We start from the raw sequence: 25,824 nt of genomic DNA, 5'->3' as shown, positions 1-25,824 counted from the left end.
TGCAACGCATCTCATGGGGGGTTCCACTGGCGTTTTCCATCGTATTGATTACGCTTATAGCAGGGATTCTCACGCGAAGGGTAGGTGGGCGGACGACCGTCGACTGAGACCGCCGGAGCGCGGCATGCCGCTTTTATTTACAGCACCCGAAGGAGATGAGAGCGCGGAGAGAGAGAGTACTGCACGTGTGCAGCGCGCGCATCGCCGAGCGCAGCGCCGCCCACCGGCGCCTAGCAACGGAGTGAGAGCGCGCTGCGCCAACCCGCAGCTGTTTGGGAGAGAGTGTTCGCTATCGGAGAGAGGAGAGGAGGAGAGGCGCAGCTGTGCGGACAACGCCGGACAGACGCAGGAAGGACAGAAGGGCAAGCATGAGATGCGTTGCATCTAAAAGGAAGCGTTTTACAGTTATCTCAGCTTTGAAATTTCGTGTCAGTACTCCTTTAAGACGAGCAGCCTTGCACGTACTTTGCGGGTAAGACGAACAACGTTCGGCGAACAACACTGCCGGCGATTCTGCGTAGCGAACATGACAATCTTGGCGGGTGCGGCAGGGCATTCAAGCGACCAGGGGGAATAAAAGAAACACGCAGAGCGAAGCGAATTCGCGCCATAGAGGAAGGGAGGGAGCGAGAAAAAAAGACAACCGGATAAAGCTACCACTTCTCCCACCCTTCAACCCGCGTAGCCAGAGGCAAAGGGAAAAAATGAGTGAGGACGAGTTTTGTGGCCGCTCTGCTCTGGAAGAGAAAGGCGCAAAACTAGGAGGATAAAAAAGTAAAAAAAAAAAAAAAAAAGCGACGACAGAGTCTTCCTCTTCGCGAATGCAACAGCTCTCCTGACCAGTGCAACATCTCAGCGGGAGCACGCGAGTTCGCGACGGTTCGCGTGGCGAGTCCCACCGCGTTACCGCCTAGAAAGCGAGGAGTTTTCTCTCTGTCTCTGCTGCGTTGTCGGTTAAAGTAGCGGGTGCACGCTCTCCGTCATCGCTTGGACTGGATAAAACCAGGGAAGGGCACTTGAAGGCAGTATATTATCAAGTTGGGCACTCAAATAGATGATTTTCTCTTTTTCCTCTTTTGCAAGTCTACTTCAACCGCCGTCTTGAAGCAAGACATTTGCATGCACCTGGGCGTGTTGCCGATTCGTTTTTTTTTTTTCGGAAGGCTTCCGATAAGACGAACTTCTGATAAGACGAACAAATTATCATGGTCCCTTCGAGTTGGTCTTAACGGGAGTTCACCGTATCACCACACAGAACATTTATGTAAACAAAAACAGGTAAATATATCTTTGCTTGTATTAGAAATCCGGTCTTTACGCGTGGGAGTCGTGGTGGAAAGCCTACGCATAGGGCCGGATTAACAGTGCTGAGGGCCCGGCTCAAGATAAGAAGGGGGGCCCCTCTCCGCCCCTCTCTCCCCGTACCCGCTCTTCATTCTTGAGACAACGCGTTTTTAGAATTCGTATACAAAGAACACATGCCGTATTTATTCGAAAATTCTCTGGAGTGCTCATGAACATCGCCTGGGCGTCTGCTTCCTCGCAGAGCACGCGGGAAGATTGCCATCGGAATTGAACTATACCACGAGACGAAGAGACAGACAGGATTAATATTTGTCGGACGAGTTGGTTCATACAGAAAAAAAGGGTAAACTGCGCAAAAAGTTAAGATGAAAGGACCTTAGAAGTGCAGTCTAAGAGTAGCATGTATTTCTTCCATTGTTCTTAACCTTTAGCGCAGTTTACCATTATTTTAAAAGACAACATCTTTCCTCGAAAATCGGGAACCGCATACGAAAAAATGGCTTCCTTACTGCTTCACTAATCCGGCAGCACGCACGCTTTGGTTGCCTATGTGTGAGTACTGCCAAAGTAGACAGGTGGGCCTTGTTCAGAAGCTGTTCGCACAACTCTGGAGTAAATAAGTTACCAATCATCGTCTGCTATTTTTTGATTTCATCCAGCGACCAAAATTTAAGCTCTTCTAAGGCTGCGTTTCTGAACAAAAGGTGATATTATGTATTTGTACGTAAGACGAATGAGCACAACCAATAATTTAAATGGTTTCTAATCAAATGTTTTCACCATTCGGAAAGCTAAATCTTTTATAAAAAAGTGGCGCCATATATATACAAAACGAGATGAATATACTGAGCTTTCACAGAAATATATGTTTTTAACATAAACCAGGCCTCTGGAATAAAAAATATACAAATTTGCATTTAGCACAGGTCGTTCACTTTTAAACAAGTAACACATTTACATTTTTGCAGGAAATATCCACGTTTATAACAACAGGAAACTCATCCATATTGCACAAACCTTTGTTGCAAATAAAATGCAGAATAAATTGCATTTTTACAAAAATTTTCTACTTCAACAGTGTGCAAAAGAGTGTTTTTCGGAACAGTGTTCGGCAAAACAGTGTTTTGCAGAAATTCAAAATAGAAATGGGGCGTGTATACGTTGTGTCTCGTCGCCTGACGAGCGTCGATAAAAGCGTACACGCCGATCGGTTGCTGGAACTCAAGTGCCTTTAGTAAGCGAAGAGAAATGGTGAATCGACTACATGTTTTGGGACACCCAAATTGTCCGCACCATGCCGCTGTGCGCATTCAAGCGATGTTTTTGCTGATGTATCTACTTCAATCTGGTTTTACTAGGCTCCCATTTTGAAAAATTTGCTCAGGTTCGCTAGCACTAGGGTCTCGCTAGCACTAGGGTCCATTTATAGCAACACCGTGCAGGCATGGCGGTTGAATTTTCCCCTGCAACGGAAATAAAACATCCGAGTACACCTAAAGTCATTTGTGGGCTGTGAATCGGAAGACATAAATGCCAGCTGAATGCGTGCGATGCCTTGTTTCGCCTCGCATTGTCGAAGAGCTCTGGCATCTTGCCACTGGAGGAGCGTTTTGCTTTCAAATGGCTTTGATCTGTATCCCACGCGATGCGCCGCTTCTCGTTTATACCACCGTGTAATGAGGAAGCTGACGACGACGGTGAATTTCGGTTGTTGCTCTTCCCCTACTCTCATCGGCTGTTTACTGGCGGTGTGACCACCCTTCGCTAGCAACTACTGCCAAGTTGAACCTCGCAGTGTTGAAGACCTTGAGAAGGGGCCGTTTTTATATGATCAACGCCGGCCGGCGCCAGACGCCGGGTTTTTCGCTTAAGCTCGCGTCTTGGAACGTCTCGTAAAATATGTGGCATGCACATAACAACGCTACCGCACTTTGTGATCGATCGCTGTCAGCTTCATCAGCGCTGCTCGAGATAAGAGCTGCAGATTTCCCCGGTGCAACCAACCCATCAATACGGCAAGTACAGTGACGTCAGAGCAAGCTATCACGCCTCCGGAAAACGCGTCTACGAACTTTGTTTTCGAGTACACAAAGCACGGAAGAGCAGTTGGACAGTGCTTGCCAAGCGCCGACAACAACTGAGTGCTCTGCGGCCGTCGACTGCGAGCGATACCCGCTCCACAAGCATTTTTTTGCCTTTTGCATGGACTGTTTGTTAATGATATCTTAAACATTGATCCTTCAACAAATCCCAGTTCGGCTGCTCTACGTGGCCACCAGCTGGATCAACTCCGCCACTCTACGTGATGCATGGTTTTGGGCGAGTGCAACGTTGTTACCTCATACTGAAGAACAGCTGAGTTCTGGGTTATGCTCAGAAATGCAACAAACAGCCTTTTCGTAGCATTCATTATTGAAATAGATAACCTCGGTTTCAATCGGGCGACATAGGCAGCAGGCTTAAACTCTTTTGAAGCAAACCACAAAGTCTGTCACCTTTTTAGCCCTCGGGGGGCCCCCTAAGCCCGGGGGGCCCGGTTCATTTGAACCCTTCGAACCATGGATAATCCGCCCCTGCTCTACGCACTATTTTTATGCTTTACTCATTAGACATGCACTTCTTCACCATGGAATAAAGTCCATTTACGACTTTACCCAATACCATGCATGGACTTTACGATATGCATCGGTAACACTTGCAGTTCCCCTACATGGTTTTATGGTGATGGATTTACCTGTTTGACCAGCGCGCGCGGGGTAATATCTGTGGCCATGGTTTGACCTTCACTCTGGTTCAAGCTTTTCTTTCCTCCATGGGTTCAAGTCAACGTTCAAGTCATGCCGTGACCATGCCTAAAAAATAAAATAAATTTTAACAATATTTGTGTTGTAAAATTAAAAACGCCAAAAATACTACCTAAACTTTTTTTTAGAATACGAGATGTCCCGTTCGCGTAGAGTTGGCGCGTCTTGATTGAAAACATGGCGCAGGACGACGAATGCCTGTTGGCAACAGCAGCGTACTGCTGTAAACATGGCAGCGCTCGTTCGTCCATGTGCGCGCCTCTGAAAGCGTCGGCGGCGTCGGCTACCAACGGCGATCGACCCTGCCCACGGTCATGACATGCGGTCTCATCTCGGTAGCTTTGGTGCAACGGCAGCCCTCTGACTTTGGTCGTCATGGAGTGCCTGTTGTCGAGGACGCACGTTATAGCAGCCGCATTCTGGGGCAACACCATCCTCATAGGTGGGTGCCCGGTGCCAAAGACGGCTCGGGGCTGCTATTTTTTTACCGGATGTGTAATTTGTTAACGCCAGCATTACGAGCAGTGCATCCGGCAAGTTTACCGGGAGATTGAGGTGCCCTGCCGTGGTTTAGAAAGCTCGATGTTGTTGGTTTTTCGCTAGCGGTGCTTAAAGCGTGGGAAACACGTTTTTTTTTTTTAATGCCTGAGGCTGCGATCACGATGTTCCCGTGGAAACGAGTGCGCTGTTAAGTTCACGAGGATGGCTTGGTAGGCTAGTTGGTGATGCATGCTAACAGGATTACCAGCGCACGCACACGGGGACACATATGGAAGCGACGACAGGACAAAGCGCTGAACTACAACTGATTTTTTATTAAGAAAAGGAAGATGTATAAACCCCCGCACATTGAATAGCATGGCCAACACACCCTGACGTCACCACTTCTCCACACGCCCTCAGCAGGTTAAAAACGTTGCACCAGATAATTCCTTTCGATTTACGAGAGAGCAACCGAAGGCGTGCTTACACAGTTTTCATTAAGCCGCTCAGTTTGAAGTGCTTCGATAACCTCGCGCGTGTGCTTATCCTTTTCTCTGGTGATGACTTCGCACTCTCCGAACAGCGGAACGCATGCACATTTTCTACTAGGCGAAGCCAAGTGTCCCAAAACAACAGTCTTTTCCGCGAGGTTCTTATGTTCCCTGAACCTCACGTTGTCGTAGCTCGCCGTCTGGCCAAAAAAAAAAAAAAAAAAAGAAAGAAAGGGGTTATCGGTGCAACGTTTGTAACATGTGGAGGGCGAGAGGATAAATGTTGATGTCAGGTTGTGTTGGCCATGCTATTGGATGTGAGTGGGTTTATATATCATTCTTTTCTGAATAAAAAATCAGTTGTAGTTCAGCGCCTTGTCCTGTCGTTTCCTCCATTGGCGTCCCCGTCTGTGTGTGCTGGTAACCCTGTTAACATGCGCTATTAGACTCGAGGTTAAAGGCTCCATGCAGACAAAATCAAGCTCGGTTGATTCGAATGATTACCTCGTTAGAATAACACTGACACCACTTTTAACGCAAACTTCTCGAAAAGAATCTGTATAATCAGGAAAAAAGAGTATGGCCATGCGGCCTACTAGCTCATTTCCCATACTAGAACCTATGACTTATTATCGGCAGCTGTGCGATTGGCTGAGGCCAGCAAAAGTAAACACAAGTTAGGCAGGGCATATAAGCTTGCAGAACTAGCCATTTTGCGCTTAAGGGTACTCTTCTCGACACTGTAAATTCGCCATGAACTGTGAATTCGCTGGAAGCTTTGTCTGATTGGCTTTCACCTTTGGTCACGCACTTCCAGTTGGAAAAGCAGTTGTGTGTGCTTTCGTCCTTTCAACGTTTCATGACATTTACTGGCTTAATTTCTCTCTACTGAAAGCGCATAATTCTTGGCCGGCAATGAAAAACTAGAAGAAATGCAGCAGACATGACAACGTAGGCCTGTCTTTGCTATCCAACAACAATACAGCTTGTATGTCACACCCTCTCTGTGATTGGCTGAGAAGACGTGACGTAAAATAAACAGTTGGTGGGAACGCTTTTGTCACTGATTGGCAACTTCAGCCTGCGTAAAAGTGACGTGTTACGTAGCAGCTTGCAAATGGCGGCTGCCATCGCCGTGAAATAGGGCAAAAAATTTCACCCGCCGCGGTGGCTCAGTGGCTAAGGCGTTGTTGCGCTGCTGAGCAGAAGGTCGCGGGTTCGATTCCCGGCTGCGGCGGCCGCTTTTATGATGGAGGCGAAAAGCAAAAACGCCCGTGTGTATGAGATTTCGGCGCACGTTAAAGATCCCCAGGTGGTCAAAATTAATCCGGAGCCCTCCACTACGACGCGCCTCATCGCCTGCGTTGCGTCGGCGTGTTAAACCCTACAATCAATCAATCAAAAAATTTCACCGACCTTTGGCACCGTGAATTTTCAGCAGGTGCAGTTTTGCACTACGCGCGGTTTAAAACTGCTTTCTAGTGAAAGAAATAATAGTTTCGACTGTTTCCGAGTCCGCGATAAAAATCGCGGGCTCGGAAACATAAAAACAGAGTCCTTCAATGCCTTTCTGGTCATGAAACTTCACTGTCACGCTATGGGAGAGCTTCGTACGGTGCCCAGGGAGGCCACGCCGCGGCGCTGGTGTTGATCGCAGGGCAGCCGGGGGCATGGTCAGAGCGCGTTTGGCAGGGAACGGACCATGGAGTAAGATAAAACAGACGCTCGCCGCCTTATCAGCAGTGCACTTTCGCTTTACGTGTCGTGGGCCGCTCAAATGGGCTTATCATTTTGGGAGTGACGAAAAAATTTGGTGCGAACGGGCATGCTCCTACTGCGTTCCTGCCTGCCGGTCTGGCTACAGAGCAGCGGTGGCCACCCGATGCCCTCCGATCTGCGGTGGCGCCCCTCGCGGTAGCCTTTGTCCCCGTACGAAACTTGGCTGGGAGTTTCATGACCAGAGAAGCATTGAAGGACTCTGATAAAAATAACGTCCCATAAAAAATAATAAAAATAAGCATAAAAATAACGTCCCAAATATTGGTTTTATGTTTGGCAATAAAATATCAATTATTTGTTTGGCGTAACGGTAACATAAGAGGGCAGTACAAGCCTCTTCATTTCAAAGAACTCAACGCATGGCATTTGACCACACTCCTCCTAGTAAGCCGGAGGGTGCCATGATCGAATTCAAGAAAAAAATAAAGAAAAGTGACAGTTTTATTCATTACTGCGCTGATTGAGGTCAAGCTTGACGAATGAGTGAATCGGCGGCATCGATATGCTCCGCCATTATCAGGCGTGGTGTTTCGCTGCCTTTACCCCGTCATGCAACCGATGGTCACGGCCGTCTTTTTCCGATTGATTGATTGATTGTAGGGTTTAACGTGCCGACGCAACGCAGGCGATGAGGCACACTGTAGTGGAGGGCTCCGGATTAATTTTGACCACCTGGGGATCTTTAACGTTGAGCCGAAATCTCGTACACACGGGCGTTTTTGCCTTTCGCCTCCATCAGGGAATTAAACCCGCGACCTCTGGCTCAGCAGCGCAACACCTTAGCCACTCGGCCACCATGGCGGGTGGCCATCTTTTTCTGTGATCACGCCTTATACTTGTAACATAGCAGCAGACAATAGACCTTATGCAAAAACTGGCGCCCTCTTGCGGGAACCGCGTGCGCTTCCGCCATGTTAGGGGATTCCCGGATCTACGGATACCGCTGTGTACATGATAGCCTGGGGTTAGCGACGCGCACGTTGGCATTTATCGTTGTACAAGATCCCCAAATACTGCCGTGTAACTTGCTGTGCACAAAGATGATACGAGGATAACCACGGAAATAGTGTACACATATTTTTTTATTTCTCAACGGAAGCATGACTCGAGCCCTGCATGAAGTCGCTTGCGGGTGTCGACTTCCCTTCGCGCAGTAATATTATAGCTAGATCACATGCATAGTCACGAAACGAATAATATGTGCAGGGTAAAAAGGTCCCAAAGTGAGCTATTTTCTAGCACTGTATTTGCCGCGGAGCACTCCTCCCTGCTGGTAGTTAAGGCACACTGCATCAGTCAGCTCGTACTTTATCGTGAGGATAGAGTTTTGAGTCTGCAGTTCGTGCTTTGCGCACCCACGTTTTTTATTCTGGACGTTCTGTAGGCTTTTATGGAAGTACTACGCATTCTTTCGTTTGCCAAACGTTACAGGAAACAAGGGATCCGCGAGAGTTGCAACCTTCACGTAGCGCCATGAGTAGCGCAAGTAACGTATGTAGTAATTCCGTGTATGGGTCATTTACCGCTCGTCGCCTGCTGTTCGACTGTAGCCTCTTTTTCCAAGATCAAATTTTTCGAGCGTAATTTTCTAAGCGGTAGTGTGCGCCCAGTTTTGTTGTCCACTGCGCGAGCAAAGGACGCTCAGCAGTCGCCGCGAGGCACGCGCTCACGAGCGCTCAGCATTTTCTCGCTATTTAAGGTTTTCGCAGTTTTTTTTTTTTTTTTTAGCTAAAGCCTTTGCGTGTGCTGGGGATGCTCGGCGGTCGCCGCGAAGCACGCGCTCATCAGCGCTTGGCAATTTATTGGTAATTTAATTATTCATTGGCAATTTATTGGTAATTTATTGGCAATGTTTAGCGCGTTACATGCCACACACGTTACGCGCTACACATTACGGCCAGCTACAACAGCTCCGCAGTTAAAAAATGCCAGGTATGCAATTTATTCTGTTAAGTGTTTTTTTTTTCTTTTGCAGGTTTCCTCTGCATCCCAGAGGATCTTAGCATATAGCTATATCGCGAGTGCCCCCCCCCCCCCCTCTTTCCCCCATTTCAACCTCAGGACAGTCCGCAAGTTTCGAAGTGTTTCAGGAATGACCTCCTGAGAAACTCGCAGGATCCGAACCAACACGGATGAACTTTCAATGTTTGCATTCTCAAAGCCCCCCCAAAAAAGAAGAAACGCGACAGCCTCCTGCAGCTTCCCTGCCGGTGCCTCCCTGACTGCTTTTTCGAAGCATAATGGGCAACAGAGAAAGGTCCACAGATCACTCGTCGCTCATTTTGCTGCGCTTTAATCTGAATATAAAAGGATCGCCAAGCCGAGAAAGCCCCTCACACGCTCCGTTCCAAACAATCCCGCGACCGCCATCCCCCAACATGGCGTCGCGTGCTCGTTTCGTTTTTCTTACGGTAGATGGAGGCACTTTTGCATAAGGTCTATAGTGTGGCAGCGGTGACTGCCGAGAAAGTCATAACGCAACAAAACTTGCATTGAAGCAGAGAGCTCAACAATGTTACTAAAAGTGATTGAAAGAAATAAATAGATACTGTAAAAAAGATTGTGTGATGCTCTTGAGCTCAACACCTGCCTTTCACGCTCGCGTTTGGATCAACATTACTTGATTGCCTTATGGTGTTGACGCATATTTTAATCTGAAGAAATGTGTTACTCTTGCTAACCTAAGGTGCTGTCCTAATTTTTATAATACATGCCAAGTGTCTTTATATCTTTTATGTGCAATATTTGATTTCTTGGCTGTGATTTTGATAAGCTAAGCGTCAAATTACACTGTATGTCATCATTGCTAAATGTGCATAATGTAACCGATTGCTTACGTTTTACGCACGCAAAAAATATGGCGAATTCACCGGGAATTTATGCAGTCGAGAATACGGCCCTAAAAGTAATGCCTACTCATTTTATAGCAGTAAGAAGGGGGGTAAACAATGGAAGTTACGAAAGTACACATGAACATAGAAGCACCAGTGCATACTGCTGTTGGTACTGCGCACACTATGCTTGCTATAGCTGCACAGCAGTCCAGTGCTTTGGGGTTGTCTCGTACGACACTGCCCGAATGGTGTAAGCAACATTTTCTTACGTGACCTTGTTTGTCGAGCTTACCCAATGTTTCATGCAACGATTAATACCTACAAGGTGCAAATGTGGTCAGAAACAAAACGAGAGCGGACAGCGGCCCTGCACAGTATCGTGGCGCCATCTAGGAGGACTGACGGTAAACGAGGTAAACAGTTTGCTGCAGACTGAACAGCGTGCTAACGTTCGCTCGAAGACCTGTCCTGGTTAAGCCATCGTGGACGTCACAAAACACATGATTTGGTGGGATAATCAAAATTTTAACTGATTGATTAATTTCTTAGTGAATAAGACATCGCTTGCTGCTGGACAAGCGCTGGGGGCATTATAAACTGTGGCGTCGGAGGAACTATTTCATCTCTGCAGGGGCAAGAAATATGCTACTACAATCATCATCATCCATCAACCATTATGATTAATATTATTATCGTTAACCCTACTTGTGGACTTATGAAGGTGCTTTCAGATAACTCGAACACTAAATAATGGCTACCAACACCAACAAAAAGCCAAATAGATCCAGTCAGATCTTCATGCAAAATCACAGACGTTGGAGAGCACAGTAAAAAACAAATTGTCTCCACTCCACACTGTGAAGGTGGTTGAACTGCGAAGCTGCAAACAACGCCCACAACGATTACCCATGCGGCAACGTCACTTGAATTCACACACGTGACTCTAGAAAGAGTGAAACCAGAGACTCTGCCTGGAATTTGTGGGGGTGGCGTCCCGAATGCAGCAGCGTTGGCAGAAAAAAAAAAACGTAGCGGAGCGTCTTTCAGAGGGTGAGGAAAAGGGCGGCACATGCGGCTGTGGCATCATCTCGCTCACTGCTTCCCCCTCACTGTTGTTTTATGTGTCGCTTGAAAAAAAGCGCCCTCCCCCCCTCCTAATACGCTGAATCCACGTGTGGGCGTAGCTTAGTCGGCAAGACGACGGGTTCTCGCTCCGTCTCTCTTTGGGCCCAGGTTCGATCCCTGGCAGTGCCATTAGTTTGTTTGTGTAGCCTGGGAGTTTTCTTTTGCTGACGCGGACACAAAAATTTCCTTGTCTGGTTTGAGGTATACGGCTTCGCAGTAAAAAGCCAGTTGCTTTCTCGACGGCGACTGTGCCCTCTCCACGAGGCAGCTTTATGTAGCCTGCACGATTCTATGAATTTGTACTTATCGATGCAAAAGAGGAGTGTGCACTTTACGAATATGTGAAAACAGAAAAGAAGAAATTTGCGAGAATAGTACACACTTCTTCTTGCACAGACAGGCCTCTTAACTGCGAACCTACATACCAGGCCTGCACATCCATGCTACCAGGAGATAGCTTACACAGCAAATACTGACGTAAAATAGTGAAATACAAAGACAAGTTAAAATGAAGTTGTACTGCGTGTTCGAATCTATGATATGTGGGGTCAGTGCGATGAATTTGTAATGTTCCGGTTCATGATTTGGGGAAATCGATATTGGAGCATACGTCATATTACTACGAGTACAGACGAGGTATGCAACGCAGCTCATTTTTTAAAATTTTGTAAAGAGCAGTAGTTCTGATTGTCAGCTCTTCCACTATTTTAAGAAAACTCGTACGTGTGCAGCGGTAAGTATGATGAATTCATATTTCGTATCATAAGACTCACTTCTAATACCTTTGCTCACAACTTATCAGAGCATCACTGATTATGCTATTGCCATAAGCCGCTTCCCCTAGTTGTTTGGAGAATCCAAATTTCCACAGATATGGGAGCTCGTTTATGTAAAAAATATTGGTCACACCAGCGAGTGAAGCTGGCTGGCATCACGGTAATATGAACCCCATACAAAGGGCAAAGACAATATACTAACAATATACTAACAATATACTATACATCTTTACATCGATACCACCGCATTGATGCGCTGCAAGACCGCATATTTATGGGAGGCTATCACTACAAATGCTTCATACGAAGGCCTTTCCAAAATATATCTGTTGAAAATGACGGATGTCTAAATTGCTATCTTTCCAGAACCGTGGGGTCTGCCATCAAGGCAGGGAAGGTCATCGAAATAGTGACTAGCAGCCCGACATTTAGAGTTAATATTATTGTATGATTCTTACCCTGGTATTCTAAGTCCGTCCAACACTCGAGCCTCCAGTGGAGGAGATCCTTGAAATTGATTTCCCCATGCGTAAGCATTGCGGAATCCTCTCCTCAGCCGAGTGGAGGGAGCAAATGAAGTAGAGGAGGGACTCAGAATACGGCCCTCAATCTTTTTAAGTGAAGCTTTACTGTTCTCACTGATGGCGTAACGTGAATACGCCCTGCAGGAAAGCCAACTTTGTCTGACAGTGATGATTGTGGGGGAAGTGTAGCAAAATTAAAACGATTCCTTGGGAAGGTTGTCGACAGCTCTGTTACACCCCCTCCGCTAAAGGTTGGTGGGCAGCAGGGGGAGTAAGTGATGCAGGCGTGTGAAAGCGAGACATAAATAGGCCTAACGTCATGTTATTACGTGAAAATCGACAGCTGCCACCCACAGGCCGGCGTAGGATGAGAATGGTGTTGCTGTGTGTTAGGCGTAATGTTAGGCCTTAAGTCACATCTTGGTGTTTGACACCTCAAACTGGCACCCATTCAAAAAAGTGCTCACTGAATGCCAAGCAGCAAATACCAGTTCATGCCGTACACTCCAAACCCAAATGTTAGGCCTACAGAGTGCACACCCGAGAGTTGCTGTGGGTATTCTAGAAAAGCGGTGCGTACCTCTAGAGTAGCACATACTCGCTGGGTGGGAATGCCCAACCAACAAATCCATCACGAGAAAGCTTCGCGTTAAACTATCGTCGTCGTTAGAAGGAGGGTTGCATGATTTTTTGCCTTCTGCGAATAAATCAAACATTTTTGGATACGTTTGTTACTGAGCAGAAGCCTACAGGTACCCCTTGACTGGGGGAGCCATGCTACCCCATCTGCAAATGAGGGGGAGCCGACGCTCCCCCTGCACCGCTTGTTTCAGTGCCCATGACCATATAACACCAAATTTCTTGAAAAAAAACAAACAAACTTGTATATTGTCTGCATGGCCCCTTTAAAGATTTCTTTTAAATATGCTGGTCGCAAATATGGTCGAGCCCTGTCTCCAGCCGAAAGTGACCGCCACCACGCAAACGTTATAACCTTCCCGCTTACGTGTGCTATGTCGTCCGGAGATAATTTACAGGGCCTACCTTTAAAAACGAGTGTGTTGGAAAGGCGTGCGTTCTTTTGCCCCTCTCCTCACCTGTTGTGCATGGCTTTCCCCCTGCTGGATGTGCAGGGGAGGGTGATCGGGTGTACGCCTACAGCCTGGAGAGCCTGACCCAGGTGGGGTTCCATACGGCCTTCACCACCACCAATGTGCACGGGATACGTGTCGGTGAGTAGCCACCCGGCGGGAGGGGCGTCACAGCTGAAGCGCAGTGGCTCGGAACACACAAGCATACTGTGCACATGCTGCTTGCGAGGCACATTACCCCTCAGGTGTAAGCCATGTGGGATGAAAAATATCAAAGTATTTCCTGTGACACGCATCGACGCACAATTGGGGTTCTTCACATTGCCGTAGGAAACTGCCGGACACTAAAAGCATGTACTATTGCTTCTTTTTGTTGCTATTCTGGTCATTGCGAAGGCTAAGGCCAGCTATGCCTCTGATTGTTCCCTTATGTTATGCTCGAAAGGGCACTTTGGGTAATGTAGCCACCAGAGTGGCTTATTTTACCCCCATTTAAACGTGCTTGGTGTTGAGGCAGGAATATTGCCTGCTTTGAGGAGGCAGTTGTTTTGAAGGACAAAGGATAATGTTGGGGGTGTATGTAGCCCTTACTGTGTAGATAACAAAAGGTTTATTGCCTACTTTGAGGAGGCAGTTGCTTTGAAGGACGAACGATAATGTTGGGGATGTATGTAGCCCTTACTGTGTAGATAACAAAAGGGATATTGCCTACTTTGAGGAGGCCGTTGTTTTGGACGACGAACGATAATGTTGGGGATTGTTACGAATCGGCCAGCGCCGCCGTACTTCCCCGCATCACTCCTCGGCTGTGCGGCGAAGCCACTCGTGCGCCTTCGAAAACAGGCGCAATCATGTCGGTGACAAGTGGCGACAAGCCGCGTCAGACGCTTCGCTTTGAGCGCATTTCCAAAACTTCGGCGGCTCCCTGCGAGGCTCGTCTCCACGCTCTTCAAGGACACAGAGACCCCGTCGATCGCAACGGAGTCCTCCTCTCTCCCCTCTCTCGGACTCAACGTGCGCGGAGGCTACCGACGACTAACGAACACTGGAAAGAGCGTTGCGTGTGTCTGTGACGTTTGTGCGTGTTCCCACTTGTTGGCGTTTTGACCGTTACCGCTTTTGGGTATAAATAGAGCTGCCCAAGTGTTGTAACTCATTCCTGTTAGAGCAGCGAATCGATGTTGTCGCTCTGCTCGAGTCCTGTATTGTAACCTCGCCCGTCGGGGCATTGTTCTTTGGCTTCGGCTCACCTCTCGCTATGAAGTGAACAGTTACGTTAGCCTACGGCTTCTGGACTTCTTCACGGCTGCAACAGCGGCTGGCCGCTCGCATCATACATGCTACCACTCGTATGTCGGAGGCCACGGAGCTTGGATCGGGTGCCCCCGCCCGGTCGCAACAGGATGTATGTAGCCCTTACTGTGTAGATAACAAATGGGATATTGCCCACTTTGAGGAGGCAGTTGTTTTGAAGGACGAAGGATAATGTTGGGGATGTATGTAGCCCTTACTGTGTAGATAACAAAAGGGATATTTCCTACTTTGACGAGGCAGTTGTTATGAAGGACGAATGATACTGTTGGGGGTGTATGTAGCCCTTCCTGCGTAGATAACGAAAGGGATATTGCCTACTTTGAGGAGGCAGTTTTGAAGGATGAACGATAATGTTGGGGGTGTATGTAGCCCTTCCTGCGTAGATAACGAAAGGGATATTGCCTACTTTGAGGAGGCAGTTGTTTTGAAGGATGAACGATAATGTTGGGGGTGTATGTAGCCCTTCCTGCGTAGATAACGAAAGGGATATTGCCTACTTTGAGGAGGCAGTTGTTTTGAAGGATGAACGATAATGTTGGGGGCGTATGTAGCCCTTCCTGCGTAGATAACGAAAGGGATATTGCCTACTTTGAGGAGGCAGTTTTGAAGGATGAACGATAATGTTGGGGGTGTATGTAGCCCTTCCTGCGTAGATAACGAAAGGGATATTGCCTACTTTGAGGAGGCAGTTGTTTTGAAGGATGAACGATAATGTTGGGGGTGTATGTAGCCCTTCCTGCGTAGATAACGAAAGGGATATTGCCTACTTTGAGGAGGCAGTTGTTTTGAAGGATGAACGATAATGTTGGGGGTGTATGTAGCCCTTCCTGCGTAGATAACGAAAGGGATATTGCCTACTTTGAGGAGGCAGTTGTTTTGAAGGATGAACGATAATGTTGGGGGCGTATGTAGCCCTGACTCTGTAGATAACAAAAGGGATATCGTCTACTTTGAGGAGGCAGTTGTTTTGAAGGATGAACGATAATGTTGGGGGTGTATGTAGCCCTTCCTGCGTAGATAACGAAAGGGATATTGCCTACTTTGAGGAGGCAGTTGTTTTGAAGGATGAACGATAATGTTGGGGGTGTATGTAGCCCTTCCTGCGTAGATAACGAAAGGGATATTGCCTACTTTGAGGAGGCAGTTGTTTTGAAGGATGAACGATAATGTTGGGGGCGTATGTAGCCCTGACTCTGTAGATAACAAAAGGGATATTGTCTACTTTGAGGAGGCAGTTGTTCTGAAGGACCGAGGATAATGTTGGGGTGTATGTAGCCCTTCCTGCGTAGATAACGAAAGGGATATTGCCTACTTTGAGGAGGCAGTTGTTTTGAAGGATGAACGATAATGTTGGGGGCGTATGTAGCCCTGACTCTGTAGATAACAAAAGGGATATTGTCTACTTTGAGGAGGCAGTTGTTCTGAAGGACCGAGGATAATGTTGGGGGTGTATGTAGCCCTTCCTGCGTAGATAACGAAAGGGATATTGCTTACTTTGAGGAGGCAGTTGTTTTGAAGGACGAACGATAATGTTGGGGGTGTATGTAGCCCTTCCTGCGTAGATAACGAAAGGGATATTGCCTACTTTGAGGAGGCAGTTGTTTTGAAGGATGAACGATAATGTTGGGGGCGTATGTAGCCCTGACTCTGTAGATAACAAAAGGGATATTGTCTACTTTGAGGAGGCAGTTGTTCTGAAGGACCGAGGATAATGTTGGGGGTGTATGTAGCCCTTACTGTGTAGATAACGAAAGGGATATTGCCTACTTTGAGGAGGCAGTTGTCTTGAAGGACGAATGATAATGTTGGGGGTGTATGTAGCCCTTACTGTGTATATAACGAAAGGGATATTGCCTACTTTGAGGAGGGAGTTTTGAAGAACGAACGAAAATGTTGGGGGTGTATGTAGCCCTTACTGTGTAGATAACAAAAGGGATATTGCCTACTTTGAGGAGGCAGTTGTTTTGAAGGATGAACGATAATGTTGGGGGTGTATGTAGCCCTTCCTGCGTAGATAACGAAAGGGATATTGCCTACTTTGAGGAGGCAGTTGTTTTGAAGGACGAATGATAATCTTGGGGGTGTATGTAGCCCTTCCTGCGTAGATAACGAAAGGGATATTGCTTACTTTGAGGAGGCAGTTGTTTTGAAGGACAAACGATAATGTTGGGGGTGTATGTAGCCCTTACTGTGTAGATAACGACAGGGATATTGCCTACTTTGAGGAGGCAGTTGTTTTGAAGGACTAAGGGTAATGTTGGGGGTGTATAGCCCTTACTGTGTAGATAACGAAATGGATATGGCCTACTTTGAGGAGGCAGTTGTTTTGAAGGACGAATGATAATCTTGGGGGTGTATGTAGCCCTTCCTGCGTAGATAACGAAAGGGATATTGCTTACTTTGAGGAGGCAGTTGTTTTGAAGGACGAACGATAATGTTGGGGGTGTATGTAGCCCTTGCTGCGTAGATAATAAAAGGGATATTGCCTACTTTGAGGAGGCAGTTGTCTTGAAGGATGAAGGATAATGTTGGGGGTGTATGTAGCCCTTACTATGTAGATAACAAAAGGGATATTGCCTACTTTGAGGAGGCAGTTGTTTTGAAGGACGAACGATAATGTTAGGGGTGTATGTAGCCCTTACTGTGTAGATAACAAAAGACGGTGTTGCTCGTGGCTAGTTACCAGGTGGTTATTGAGTTAAAGTGCTACACCGCGATGGTAGAGCACTTGGGTTGCACACACTTGGCTACCCTTGCTGCTTACTGGATATTGCCAGAATGTGGAGGAAATCGCCTACTCTGTTGCGAGACAGGACAGGACACACCACTGATCTCCACTTAGTTGCTGGATGGCGCTTCGCCGCTGTTGCGGCCGGGCGCGCGCACGGCCACCGGAAGTTCAACGGCTCGTCCCGGAAGTCAGGCGTCTGCTACGCTTTTCAACCGCTCATAAGCGTCCCAATTGGCGCATTTCGGCATTTTGTTCTCACTCTACTGCATTTTGGCTATACACATCGCGTTCAGATCGCAACTTATGCAATACCGAAATATGCGACGTTAATATGAAGCAGAATTTAATTGCAAAGGAGAATGAAAATGTCACTGGGGTCGTGGTTTGAGAGGAGACGACGCAGCTCCAATGGGATTTATGCTAGAAATTTATACTAGGGATTTATGCTAGAAAGAAAACAACGTGGGCACGGCGTCAGGCTGTAGCCGAGTTCGTGCACCCGTTCTGTCAAAACAGTTGTCAGTAAAGTGGTCACTGCAGAGCCTGCTGCCTGGGGATGGAGAGCTATATAGCTATATAACTATAGTTACACGGGCACAGTTAACCACGGTTAAGCAAACCACGGTTAGACAAAACCGCAGTTTGCTGCGTTACACGACACACGAAACTGCGGCTACGTCGCTAACCATGGTTAACGCAAACTGAGCTTCGCCACCTCAGTTCGGTCACGCTAACCGCAGTGCTCAAAATCGCACAATTCAGTTCGGACGCAAGTGGCGGCGCATCAGCGGAGGTGAAAAAAAAATCACCTGGCGTTCAGAAGAGACGAAGGTTCTCAAATAGCGGGCGCCCCAAAGCTGTTCCCAAGACGCGCTTGCGTTCTTTGCAACGCTCTCGCAATCAGCGCGACTGCCTGTCAGCAGCGGCTCGTTTCCCTATCCGCCTGATCAACTACGACAAAAACCGTGCTAAATTTGTAAATTCCGCGCGTCGTCTGCCAAAAATGGATATGGCAATCTTGAAGCGTTTTCAGCGCGCGCGTCGGCCGTGCCTGCAAACACGCCGGCGCGCCTGCCCGCACGGCACTGCTTGCGGCCCAAACCGGCCCATACCACGGCAGCAACAGCTTATCGCATCGCCGCTCTTCGAAATCAATCTGATCGCGGAAAAGAACTTCCGCATGCGAGAAAATGGATGTTAGTGCGGTGAAAAATTGTGCTATGAATTGTAATTCGCAGTTGTAGAGGTAGCGGTGGTCAAATATCTGCCGCGATACTAAGCTGAAAGTTCCCAACACCGAACAGACCTAAGCAAACCAAGCCGGTTGCGAGCTGTTGGGGAAGCCCCTCTTCTCGCCGCGCACGAGTGCGTTGCGTTTGTGTCAGAAGCGAATGCTTTAACGATATTTCTTTTTGTCTACACTGCTTCTCTTTTGTTTTTTATCGTGAAGTTAAAAGTGTGGTAATTTATTTTTGTTGCGATCATAATCAAGTGACTGCGGTCACCAAACTTGCGATTTCGCGTGTAACATCCAAAACCGCAGTTTGCGATAACCGCGGTTAAAGTTTAGTAACCACGGTTAAACTTAACTTCGGTTACTTTCGCTGTGTAACTAGGGTATAAGTTTGCCACCCAACGCCGGTATAAATCCGGCTTAGAGCGAGGGAATCTGCGTAACAAGAACCACAGCTTAAAAACGACACTGATTTGACATTTGCGTTTTGCTGCGTATCACGCACGTCGTACAGAATATTGTAATACTTCCAAAGGGAACGTCTTCCCAGACGACTACTCTGGTCTGCTTGTGCAGTTGACGGCGCAACAAGCAGGCATTTTTGGCGGAATGCGTGCGAAACCAGCCCATGCGTAGCATGCGCTATGCTGGAACGGCCCGACTTCCGGGACGAGCGCTCGAACTTCCGGCGGCCGTGCGCCGGAGAGCTCGAAGCGCCATCCAGCAACTCTAGTGGAGATCAGTGGGACACACCATCAACACAAACACCAGGCCATAGCAGTTGTTAGTGGAGGCAAAAGAAAAGCACGAAGTTGGGTGCACTTCAAGGAACTCATAAATGTGAAGGAGGTCTACCGTGACATTTCAGAATTGTGGCTAACTGAAAAATCAGTTAGCGGCTCTATAATTTAAATGATAAAGCAATGATTCAGTTCCAGTATTGTGGTTATAGCTGGATTATGGTTGAGCCTAAAAGATGAAATTTCTTATGCTTGTTTAAAGGGACAGACATTCTAGTTTTGCAGAGTGCATGTCCTCTAGCTCATATGAAAGTTGGCGTTTTATATAGCGAGGTAACCGCAAGAAATTGCTAAATTAACTGGTAGAAATAATTTTAATTTGGCACCTAACTTTCTGAAATCCAAAAGGTGTTGCCATGTAGTGTCTAAACGTGACACTACCATAGGTTTTAGTGTGTGATTGAAAAACCGCACAAATGAATAGGAAAGGGTGCACTTTATTATTGTTTTAGCTGGGGACAAGTTTTAAATACCTCCTTTCATCTCACAAACAGTTAAAAATATGTTGCTGCATTCTCTTTGTTATGCTTGCTAGCATTCATCTTGGCAGCACGCGTAATGCTGGTCAATCTAAAAATTCTGCTTTTAAATGTTCCAGGGCCCTATCAGGGAAACCATTTCGGCTCACGATGTTTCAAGGCATCCCTTTTCATTTGGGATAGAGGGCATATACAGTGACAGCTCGTTGATACGTTTTTCACGGGAACCGGAAAATAAAGTGTATTATGCGAACATCGTATTATCCAAAAAGGTTGAAGAAAAAGGAGGAAAATATGCATGCACTGTCAGCAACTCACTTTTATTGAGCGACATTGAGGTTAGCTAGTCAATTTCCGCTGCACTTTTTTCATTTCAACATCCAGGAGTAAATTCTTCTGAAATGCAAAAGAAGAAGCTGCCATTTGCTCACTCGGCTCTGCAGTTGCAACAAACCTACGAAGTGCGTCTAAGTGTTCGAGTGCGTTGCTTGCTTGTTAACTCCGGTCGCCATGGCTGTCTCCGGCTTCAAATGTGTCGTCGCCATCGTCGTCATGGTGGCCATCATCATCTGCAACTGCTGCCACATTGCACGACTCAATGATATCTTGCACGGTGCGCAGTTCACAGGTTGCCAGGTCGTCATCCTCACACACAAACTCTAGCGACGAAATGTCCACGTCTAACTGGTCCCCTTCCAGGATTTCAAGTGCAGTCTCGTCTTCTTGATCACCCAGTTGGCCGCGAGCACTGAAAAAGCCGAATTTCTTCAAACCGTTTGCAATCGCCTCCACTTTGACGTGATCCCAAGACATTGCCAAAAAAATGTATGGCGTCAAGGAGATTGATCTTCAAGTCTGTGTGCTTTCGCGCTATCTTGGCCAAGAGCTGACGGACCAGCAAGGTACAGAAGTGGAACTTGCATTTCTAATGATTCCTGCATCCCGCGGCTGCAGGTGGCTTGTGGTGCTTGGTGGCAGAAAAACCACCTTCACGTTCTGCAGCCAGTCAATGTCAACCGGATGTGCCGCACAGTAGTCAATAAACAGAAAAATTTTTCGGTTTTTAACACACATTTTGGAATCGAGTTGAGGGAGACATTCGGAAAAGAATGAATGCGCTTGTCATCCAGGCTGTCTTGTTGGCCTTGTAGACGACTGGGAGGTGCGTGGCACGTGCGAAACAGCGGGGTTTCCAGTACTTGCCAAGAACGGTCAGTTTGGGCTTTTTGCTCCCATCTGCATTGCAGCAAAATAAAACCGTGACTCTTTCTTTGCGGTTTTGCCCTCTTGGGACATCTCACCCTTCATACTAATACTTTTCTCGGGCTGCACGTTGGTGAAAACGCCCGCCTCGTCCGCATTGAAAACGAGTCGGTACTGAGAAACCAGATCGGGTAAGGCTGTCAACAATCATTCTGAGACGACGTCTGCGTCAGCGTATTTCGCTTCGCCGGACACTGTTTTGTACGACGATTCATATTGTATCGGGGATTCTGCCATCGCCAGAAGTCTTCAAAGCCCAAGGAGAGTGCAATGGTGTGAGCTTTTTCATGTAAAACTGACCCGTTGACGTTCACCCCTGCTGCTCGAACTTCCTTGAATCATGTAGGCAGGACGTCTTCCGTTTGCGCATGACCTCGCGTTTGTTTCACACTGGGGCCGAAAAACTTGCAGCTTCTTTCGAAGTTCATCTCACTGACTGACAATAGTGTTGAGTGTTGACACTGGCAAACCGAGCTCACATCCCAAATCCTCATTTTGGTTCTCTTTGAACTTGCGTACAATTTTCTTTTAAACTGAGCGCCTTGCATTTCTTCATCATTGCCACAAGCCTGGCAGCACCACCGTGCAGAGCAACAAGGCAGCTGGAGAGCACAATATACCGCCAGAACCACAGCAGCACCGCCAAACACAGCAACAAGGCAGCAAGAGTACAAAGAGCAGCGCAGGAAGAACTGAGCTCGGCGAGAAGTAGGGAAGGGAAGTCTCCTCCTGCCGAAGTGGCAATGCGCATTTTTTTTATTATTTACAAAGGGTGCAAAGATGCCGTGTTAGGCGGCGAATTTTGATGTCTAGGGGAGGGGGTAGGTTATGGGAATTGGGGAAAAAATTTAATAGATCTGATGGGGTAGGAAGCTAAAGGAAGTGGTGGAGGCCGGATGACTCGAGGAAGTTCTGTAGAACGGTGAGCAGATGTGGTTTTTCACTTGGATTAAGAAAACTTGGGTGAAGCCAGTCCTACTTTTTTGAAGGCTTGTTGTCGACAGTTGAGAAAGCGAGAGTAGTCCCATAGAATGTGTGCAGGGTCCCGAGGCTGCACAACGTGAGCGCTCGGGATCATCTAAACTGCTGTATCTCGTAGTACAAAAATGTGGTGTCCTTGCCAACCCAGTTCTAGTCTTGTGAATGATAGCGTGCCATTTCCTGGGCCAGTGCTGAGAAATGTCTGGATGCTTCGCACCTAGAGTCTCTTGGAGCTGCAACTTTCTTTCCACCTAAGGCGGGTGTGAAATTCCGAGCTCGAAATGAGCATTGTGCACCTTCTTCCTTGATTATGATACCTTTTTCTAGATGGCGCAGTGCATCGCCTGACGTGTCATCATCATTTGATAGAGCGGCGCGCCTGGCAGTGATGTTTTCGCCGCAGAACCGGCGTTGCTGCGGCCTCAGCGGCTCTGCAACGTGCAGATCGCGGCTTGTTGGAACGCTGTTTGAGCTAGTATACCGAAGAACAAACGTAGGATTTCTAGAAAGGTTGGTCAAGATCCGCTTTCGCGGTTGTGTTAACCAATTTTATGCAAAAATGTTATCGTATTAATTGCACGAAAATGCATTATTTCTAAGGGACCTCGGCCGGGTATGAAAAGAAAAACGTATTAGACTGAAAAACGTATTATGCAGAATCGTATCAATGAGATTCCACTTAGAGCACTGCATGGGCCCGATTTTAAGCCCTGGGACCGGCTCGAGCCCGCTTTATGACGCCAGAGCACGACCCGGGCCTGTAACATCTATCTCAGGCCCGGCCCAGGACCAGACGTTCGTAAGTGAGCCCAGCCTGGGCCCACCCCGGGCCCGTCGTCTCAAGCCCAGGCCCGGTCATTTATTTCTAAGTTTAGGGAGGGCCCGCATGTGCGTGACCTGGCCCGGGACTAGACGCTGAAGGAAATTTGTTTATTATATTTGCTTGAGTGCCCTTCATAGCGGGCATTTAGACGGAGCATCTCGTGTGTACAGCACTCATAGATTGAAATGCGAAAATTTAGGGTTAAGTAGTGCCCGTACCTTAGCTTCCATTGTCTTCAGTTCATGTCACATCGGCGTAATAATTGCTCGTATTCTTACATCAGTACCACCATCACCTTTGTTGACCAGATTCTTGGCGACATCACGTGACGGCCACGTTTCAATCCACGAGTACTGTGCGTGCATTGAAGTGTTTTACCTGCAGAGGTTGCTCAGCGGTGCTGTTTCTCTAGCACACGAGTTCGATCCCTAGCCACGGCAGTTGCATTCTGATGGGTGTGACATGTTGAACACACATGTACGTAGACATAATTGCCGAGCTCCTGGTTGTCTGAATTAATCCATTACCTACCTGCTATGACGTTCCTTGTAATCATACCTTTGGTATGTTATATCCCGAAATATGAAACCGTGATGCAGCACATGAAGTTCAATTAAAATAAGAGTACAGTGACTACCAGATCTAGCCAAAAACGTTTTTTAAATAATGCGTACAACTGACACCAAGAAGCGCGAGGAAGTAAACTCACAACATTCATTTTAACGCTCCTTTCTACACTTCACGTTAGAGATATTAACAACCCAGGCCCACAGCTTTGAGCCCAAGCCCGGCCCGTGCCCTTTCAGGCTGCCCGGGCCCATGCGGGGCCCTATTCTACTGTGCTCCACAAAAACCGGTTGTCTGCCCCTTTAATCCTATATTAACTTGCTGTCTTTCGTTAGATTTATTGTTCAGCTCTGCAAGAAAATTGTTCTCTAATTTCCATGGAGTCCCATATTCTTTTTTGCATGTTTGTGTAAAAGAAAGGGGGGATGGGGCATGTGTGTGTGCTTGTGTGCGCACACGCACATTTGTGCGCATTTGGCACAACCAACAGTGATATGTAATAATGTTCATAGTTTATGAGTATTGAAAATCCTCTGATATGGCAAGAAGTGCAGTCTGTGTAAATTGAATTGAATTGAATTGAATTGAATTAAAGGGTAGTATAGTGGTGCAACTTCTTCATGAGTTAAAGTGAATCACTGGCTTATTGTACTATTGTTATGTTGGATGGGGGCAATGGTACGAGTCGTGGAGTAACACTTTGGGTGGGTGAGCTCTTTAGTATCTGCGGGGTGTACTTGGGTGGGGAACGCAAATGGGTGAAGTCACACTGCTGCCAAAATGCAACAAATTGTGGCTGTTTTGCAGCATGTGGCACGTTGTAGACAGCTCAGTATTACCGTATCCTGTAAGATTGGCTTTTGCTGTGACAATTGGGAGCTGCCTTTTCTTTGGGTGTCTGGGTTGGGGGGAGGGGGGGGGGGAAATAAGGCCTCAGTTTTTCCAGTTCTCTTTACTTCACTGTTTCATAGATGTACTTCTGCTTAGGCTAGTTGGGGCATGTGTTTGACTTCTCTGACCATGGCATGTCTTGGTTACAGAGGGTGCGGGTGAAACAGAAAGGCTACAGTCCCGGGACACAGTGCTTCGTCCTGTGTGTGTGGCCATTTTTTCCCTTCCTCACCTCATCTAACGAAGTCAAAAAAGTCTAACGCCATTCCCGGCATGAATTACTACCATGTGAACCCCCTCCCTCCATTTTCTCGCCTCATTTTGCCCGCCCATGTTTCTGTGTGAGGTGGCAAACATTGGTGAATGTGAGCATGTGAGAATTGACGCAGTGCGGTGGTCTTTCCTTGCAGTGGGAGAGCCCACGGGAACGTGTGCGGTGTTTGGCTCGCGCTTTCTGACCGTCGTGATGGTCGAGGTGTCCCCGGCATCAATCGTGGCGTGAGTCCTAGAGGCACATCCTCCCTACTCTTGTCACAAGTTGAGTGACTGGCCCCTCCCAGTTGGGGGCAACACTTGCACAGGGGGGGGGGGGGGGGGGGGGGCAGTCTGCCCACTCTTGTGGACCTCCAGAGACGAGCCCGGGGGGTTCTGACCATAGAGTTTCATACAATAGTAACTAGAGGGGAAACTGGCGCCAGTGTCAACGCGAACATGGCAGTGGCACTTACGCTTCAATGGGAATGATGGGTAGTTCTGGAACCGGATTGTGTAGGATCGAAACGGGCCTCTGGCTGCGCAAATTGTGTTTTTTGACCAAAAAGCTGTTATTGCCCGATTCTCCGTTTACAAATTACATGGCGAACAAGAAAGTTAGTGACGAAAAACCAGTTTTGTACGAAATAAAACGGCGCGTTAAATAAAAAGCAGACGCGGAGTGGAGGAGGTTTGTGGAGCAGGTTTGCCATTTGCCGCCAACTACAGCAGGATGGGGACTTCTTAACTCTTTCGGGACCGCTCCATAGGCCATCGATCAAATATGATCGATGGTTTCGTGAGCCTGCAGAATACAAATTTTCGCTCGATGGAACACCTAGCGACATCTAGGAGATAGTTTGAAAACTATAGTTTTCTCTTTTGTGAAGTTTCTTTTTTTATCGCCAGGCGGCAACGCGTCAGATATTTTATTCTGACAGGCAGTGGTTTCGAATGTAAACAAACATGGTGTCATACTCGTGCGAGCGCGATAAGAAATCTGCCTCGTCTCGGCTCGCATATCTTCGCCTTCTACTGTGGATTTTAACGATGAGAGTGGCAGTGAAAAGTCGAAATGCGGCTTTAGAGATCGGATTTCAGGTCGAGTGAGGATTCGGGTGTCGATCAGCCTGGAACATCAAATCGCGCTCAAAGGTGGGTGTTGGTTTCGGTTTGAATTGGCTCTGGAGTAGGTATGTGCGCTCGAACTATGTTCTGGCTGGTTTATATTTATTCGCTAGGGTGTTAACTACCTATGGTGGTGATCTCCTGCCACC

At 47.4% G+C, this 25,824-nt stretch overlaps 1 protein-coding gene across 1 annotated transcript in view; it reads left to right on the top strand.

The window, feature by feature from the left end:
- Positions 1–4,304: 4,304 nt before the first annotated feature.
- LOC144137052 (tRNA (34-2'-O)-methyltransferase regulator WDR6-like) overlaps positions 4,305–25,824 on the top strand; it is a gene marked incomplete at its 3' end in the record, with an annotated part of 102,496 nt that continues 80,976 nt past the window's right edge. The window contains 3 exon segments of the mRNA XM_077669442.1: positions 4,305–4,551; positions 13,255–13,353; positions 24,706–24,793. Of these exon segments, the coding sequence (XP_077525568.1) occupies positions 4,485–4,551; positions 13,255–13,353; positions 24,706–24,793 (254 nt within the window).

The sequence above is a fragment of the Haemaphysalis longicornis genome, unplaced genomic scaffold (genome assembly GCF_048455015.1).
Source record: "Haemaphysalis longicornis isolate Haplotype H1 unplaced genomic scaffold, Haemaphysalis longicornis Haplotype H1 scaffold_1, whole genome shotgun sequence".
Classification (NCBI taxonomy): domain Eukaryota; kingdom Metazoa; phylum Arthropoda; class Arachnida; order Ixodida; family Ixodidae; genus Haemaphysalis; species Haemaphysalis longicornis.
This window is presented reverse-complemented; position numbering and strand designations above follow the sequence as displayed.